We start from the raw sequence: 6,381 nt of genomic DNA, 5'->3' as shown, positions 1-6,381 counted from the left end.
CAAGCTATTGCCTTTGGAATGGATAAGCAGTGAGATCCTGTTTTATAGCACTTGGAACTATATCTAGTCACTTATGATGGAGCATGATAATGTGAAAAAAATGTATATGTGTATGTGTGACTGGGTCACCTTGCTGTACAGTAGAAAATAGACAAAACACCGTAAATCAGCTGTAATGGAAAAAATTAAAATCATTATAAAAAAAGGAAATTTACCTCCTATTCTTTTTCCAATACCAAGTACTTAAATTTGCTATCTAAAACAGGCCATTTAAGATCAAATACTATAGATACTTTGGTACTAAAACTTCCTAGGTAGAGATATTCCAAATTTATGGTTAATAATTCTTACAGTATATAGATTCTTACAATATATAGGCTTAGTGTCCTTAGAAATTAGTTCTAGAATGTTAATTTGTGAAACAAAATTCTCTCACCCTTGTGCATTACACGTATAAAGAAGATTACAAAATCATCCTCCCCAAGTTTTAATTCTGTATATTCTTTTTTTGTTCCCAGCAGTTTTCCTGGTATGTATACTTGATATATAAAAATGCACGTATTCAATGAAGACAGTTAGCTGAGTTTACACCTATACCTACATCTCCGAAACCATAGCCACAATCAAAGTCATGAACACTCCACCACCTTTATTTTCAAGTAGAGGATAGTTGATGTTTGGCTAGAATTTGGATTTTTTGTTTGTTTGTTTTCAAAAACTAAAGCCTGCATTGGATTAATCCCTTCAAGGACTTAAAAGATGTCCGTCTAGCTTGGCCACTTTCAAAGAATCTGAAATGATAATCAGATAATACATTATTATGACACCTCTTTATTCTTTATTCCAGCATACAGACAATTTATTTTTCTTAAAAGTCAATCCTTTTAGCAGTTATGTCAAAAATCTAACTTTCTGAGAAATGCCTGTTTTAAAAATGTCCATATATTTAAACCCTGAGAGATATTTTTATTTTGCAGATGATATGTATTTAACTTTCCAATTTATTGTCTCATCCAGTGTTCTTCATTTCTCATGACATCTTTAAGAATACATGTCACTATTTCTCTTAGTTGTAAAATCAATTTATTGTTTTTTTTTTTCTTTTAGTGTAGGTATACTGTGATGAATTCACTTAGTTTTTGTTTTCCTGAAAATTTCTCAGTTTCCTTTAATAATATTTGATATATAACACATAACTCATAACAAAAAGTGTAATGAGGGTGCAGAATTAAATTTTACTGGTTAATAATTCCTTATAAATACATATCCAGCTAAATAACCACCACCTGGATAAAGATATAGAATTTCACCAAGAGTCAAGTTAATTCTCTGTCAGTCAAGATTCTACCAAAGGTAGCCACTGTTCTAAGTTCGCTTATTATATTTTACTCTGGCTTGTTTATGAGCTTCATCTAAAGGAATTAATATGCTATGCCTCTGTATCCATCTTATTTTGTGCAACATTTTTTGGAGTGTTTGTGACATTGAAAAAGTTGTAAGATATAGCAATAGCTTGATCTTTTTTAACGCCGTAGGTTGACTCAATGTATAAGCACGCCAAAGTTTATTTGTATTGCTGGTGATGTCCATTGAAGTTGCCATATCTTGCTTATTTTTAATAGTCCAGTAAGAAGTTCTTATATATAATTTTTATTTACATATGCATACATTTCTGGTGGTAACATACCTAAGATTTTATTTGCTTGTCGTGTGGTATATTTTACAAAGTGCTTGTATCAGTTACACTCCTGTGAGTAGTGTGTTAAGTACACCACATTTCATTAGCACTGTGGATGAGTGCCTGTATGTGTGCCTATAATCATATCTGTGGTCCATGTTCTTTTTTTTGTTTTTTTGTTTTTTGTCTTATGTCTCTTTAGGGCCGCACCTGTGGCATATGGAGGTGCCCAGGCTAGGGGTCTAATCAGAGCTGTTGCAGCCAGCCTATGCCAGTGCCACAGCAATGCCAGATCCCCAGCAATGCCAGATCTGAGCTGCATCTGCAACCTACACCATAGCTCATGGCAATGCAGGATCCTTAACCCACTGAGCGAGGCCAGGAATCACACCCACAACCTCATGGTTCCTAGTCAGATTTGTTTCCGCTGCACCACGAGGGGAAGGCCCTATGTTTCATGTTCTTAATTGCCATTTAAGTATTTCTTTACGTGAAGCTCCTCTTGAGGTTATTTTGCTCATTTTCTTTGCTTTTTAATCAACATTATTGGGGTATAATTGATAAAAAGATAATATATCCACTTAAGAAAGTAAAGTTTGAGAAATTTTCAAAAATAAATCCATATAAGTAATCACCACACCACAAGATATATGAAAGTTCTTTATCATCCCGAAACATCCCCTCATGATGCTTTGGAGACAGTGCACTCCATTCTGATCTCTCAGAAGTTCCTGGGGTAGAGGTTGAATCAGAGCTGCAGCTACAAGGCCTACAGCACAACCACAGCAATTCTGGATCCAAGCAGCAGCTGTGACCTATACCACAGCTTGAGTAATGCCAGTCCCTTGTCCCATTGCATGAGGCCAGGGTTGAAGCCTGCATCCTCATGGCCGCTATGTTGGGTTCTTAATCCACTGAGCCGTAAAGGGGAACACGCATTCTGATCTCATTTGATCACTGACCTGCTTCTGTCACTATGGATTTTGTTAATGTTGTTGTTGTTTTAGAATGTTAAAACTATGAAATGCAGCATGTGTGACATCTTTTATTCAGAATAATATTTTTGAAATTTTCTATTTTGTTTGTTCTAGCAGTTTATTCCTTTGGGCAATTGAGTGGTTTTCCATGGTAGGAATATACCAAAATAGGTTTCTCTGTTCTGTGATGAACATTTGGGATGTTTACACTTTCGAGCAGAGTGAATCCGGGTGCTACAAACATTCATCTATTTAATTTTGGGGATGTCTGTTTTCATTTTTCTTCAGTAAATAACTAGGAGAGCATTTATAAGACATACAGTAACTAGGTTTAACTTCATATGAACCTGCCGGAATATTTTCCAACTGGTCGTATCAGTTCATGTGTGTCCACCATCACTGCATGATGGTTCCAGCTGCTCTGTGTCCTTGTTTGACTTACGTTGTCAGCCTGGAGTCTAACTGTAGCTGTTCTAATGAGGGTGTGAGTCATTTTAGTTATAATTTGAATTTTTCTGATTATTGGTTTTATTGAGCTCGTTTCCTGTGCCTATTAACTATTCTTGTAACTTCCTTTATGAAGTGTCTACTGAGTATTCTTGACCATATTTATTTGGTTTTTATTATTGAGCTTTGATAGTATTGTTAAAGATACTTGCATCTATGATCATGAGGGGTATTGGTCTACACTTTCATGGTGATTTCTTTGTCTAGTATTAGTATCTGATTTATGCAGATTTCTTAAAATGAGAAAGTATTCTTTCCTCATGTGTTTTGAAAGAATTTTCATAGATTGGATTATTTATCCCTTTGATGCACCAATGAGGCAACATAATTTTGGAGTTTTCTTTGTGAAAAGATTTTTAGGTATTAATTCAGTGTTAAAATAGAAAGAGATGTATGCAAATGTTCTGTTTCTTTTTGTGTGAAGTTTGTAATTTGTATCTTTCAAAGATATTTCCCATTTCATCTAAGATGTCAACTATATTGGTGTCCCAATGCTCAAATTTTCCCTAATTACTATGTTAACATCTCAACAGATGGATGATAACTAGACTTATTGTGGTGATCATTTCATCATGTATAAAAATTATGCTGTACACTTGAAAGTAATATAATATTTTATGTCAATTATAATTCATTATTAAAGAATGTTATCTCTACTCTGATATTGTAAAAACCCTGGGAAAAACATCTAAAAGAAGAAAAATCAATGACTTAATTATGATAGGCTCTGTGTACAGGATTAAAAATGATGTATTTTGTTCCTCACAAAGCAATGATTAATAATTAGTACTTTAGTTTATGAACTGAAGTGAAAATGAATGATTAAATGCCAGTGAGGTCATCCTGATTGGTCTATAAGCTAAGAAAATATAGTATTGGTTGTTAGCCTTATGAAAAAAAATAAGGTAGATGTGCATTTTTGGGTAGGTATATCAAGAGATACATTTTACTTTCCTAAAAGAAATGCAGTTTTTTTGAGTGTGTCATGAAAGGCTTGTTTAACTTGCTTATTCCTCAGAGTATATATAAAAGGATTCAGCATTGGTGAAATGGAAGAAATAAGCAATGCCACACCTTTATTGAGATTTACCTCTTCCTTGGCAGATGGTTTGATGTAGATGAAGATGCAGCTGCCATAGGTGATGGAAACGACAATCATGTGGGAAGAACAGGTAGAAAAGGCTTTTTTTCTTTGTTGGGCAGAAGGGAATTTTAGAATCGTCCTGATGATGTTTATGTAGGAGAGAACTACACACACAAGGGTGATGATGAAGGTCAGTACAGCACAGGCTATAACCATCTGCTCAATTAACCAGGTGTCTGAGCATGAGATCTTCAGGAGAGGAGATGCATCACAGCCAAAATGATCAATGAAATTAGAATCACAGAATTCCAGATGAAAACCTAAGCTGAGCGGAGGGAGGATAATCAGAAGTGCTGCCAGCCAACAGCAGGCAACCATTGTTTTGCAGAGTTTGTTGCTCATGATTGTCATATAATGCAGAGGTTTACAGATGGCCACATAGCGATCATATGCCATGGTGGCCAAGAGAAAGAATTCAGTTACCCCAAAAAGATCTATAAAAAATAGTTGAATGGCACATGCATTATAGGTAATTGTTCTATCCCCAGTTGATATACTGTATAGGAATCTTGGAATGCAGCGGTTGTAAATGAGATTTCTAGGAAAGAGAAATTTTGGAGGAAAAAATACATGGGGGTTTTAAGGTGGGGATCCAGCAGGGTTAGGGTGATGATGGTCAGATTTCCGGTTATACACAATATGTAGGTGAGAAATAGAAAAAGGAAAAGCAAGAGCTGCAGCCGAGGATCTTCTGTCAGTCCCAGAAGGATGAATGTTGTTATTGCAGTGTGGTTTCCCATCAATGACTCCTGGATTTTGCCAGCCCTACATGTAAATATCAGAGAGATATGAACTGCAGAATATATAATGATACAATCAGCCAGTGTGAGCACTCTCTTGTATATTTGACTCATCCAGCACCCAGGAGTTTTACTTGTTGATCCGAGGAATGCATTTCTTATTTTACGGTGAGCTGATCTCTCCAGTCTGTTTATACGTAATGACAAGTGAAATTAATTATAAACTTTAGTTTTTGAATTACAGACTAACTTTTCCTTTAATAAATTCCTAAAATTAATTTATAATGAATTAAGTATTTTTAGCTCCTACCCTGGGTTTTGCATTTTTTAGTATATTAAATTTATTTTTCATTTAATATATTATAGGTAGTTTATAGTACTGCCAAATGTTTTCCTTCAGTTCTTAAGCAAAGTTTTAAAAACATAAATTAACTTCAGTTTCATTCCTTTTCTTCAAAGTTTGGGAATTATTTAAATCCTAAAATAAAGTTTTATGCTGCAATCCAAACAGGACATTTCAATCCTTTCTTAAGAATTTTTTTATATTTTAATTTTTATATTTGCTTTCTAATGAGTGATCATTTTCAGGGCAAAACATGTTTTGACTCTAAAACATCCGCATTTGTAGTTTTGTGGTTCTAGTCAAAGCTTTAGTTCCTATATTTACATTACTTCCTGGATTACATTGTGCAGTACAACCTGGTTACTTTGTTACACTTTCATCACCTTGTGAGGTAATGCTGAGTATAATGTATCAACTTCTGCAGGATATAAAAGCTGTATGTTGATGCTTCATTTAATCACTTGAAATATATTTTGAAACATATTGAAGCATATTTGATTGAAACATATTTACACACCATATTTTGGAGGAGAAGTCAAGACAAAAGTTGCTGAATATCCTCCCCATGAAACTCTCTTTCCTCCTGTTTCATTTCTTTCAAGTCCACATTTTTGCCTCTATTTTTACATTTTGTATTTATTTCTCAGTGGCTTACTCTCTGGCTTTCAACCTCACAGTTTTGATAAAGCACTCCATTATGTATTTTCCTATGAATTAATTCAATATAAATATAAATTTATTTCCATACAATCATAATAATAACATGCTCACACATCTCTTGCTATGGTCCAGGCACTTGTCTAAGTATATTACAGATGTCATCCATACAAGCATTATGATATCCTGTGAGGTAGGGATTTGTATGTTCTCCACTTTAAAAATGGGAAATCTGGGGCACAGAGAGATAAAGTCTATGTCCACTGTTTCCTAGATGAATAGTAGCCACCCAGAAGGGCTCCAGAGTCCTGGCCTGAATCACTGCACTCTGGTTA

At 34.6% G+C, this 6,381-nt stretch overlaps 1 protein-coding gene across 1 annotated transcript; it reads right to left on the bottom strand.

Moving 5' to 3' along the window:
* Window positions 1–3,032: 3,032 nt before the first annotated feature.
* On the bottom strand, window positions 3,033–5,245 carry LOC100512715 (olfactory receptor 6C68). The gene is given in 2 exon segments (XM_003126243.3): window positions 3,033–4,827; window positions 4,830–5,245. Coding segments are annotated over 2 exon segments (1,050 nt in total). The 5' UTR covers window positions 5,161–5,245; the 3' UTR covers window positions 3,033–4,108.
* Window positions 5,246–6,381: the final 1,136 nt, after the last annotated feature.

This window comes from Sus scrofa, unplaced genomic scaffold (genome assembly GCF_000003025.6).
Source record: "Sus scrofa isolate TJ Tabasco breed Duroc unplaced genomic scaffold, Sscrofa11.1 Contig524, whole genome shotgun sequence".
Lineage (NCBI taxonomy): Eukaryota > Metazoa > Chordata > Mammalia > Artiodactyla > Suidae > Sus > Sus scrofa.
The sequence above is the reverse complement of the archived record's forward strand: the minus strand, read 5'-3'. Positions and strand labels throughout refer to the sequence as shown.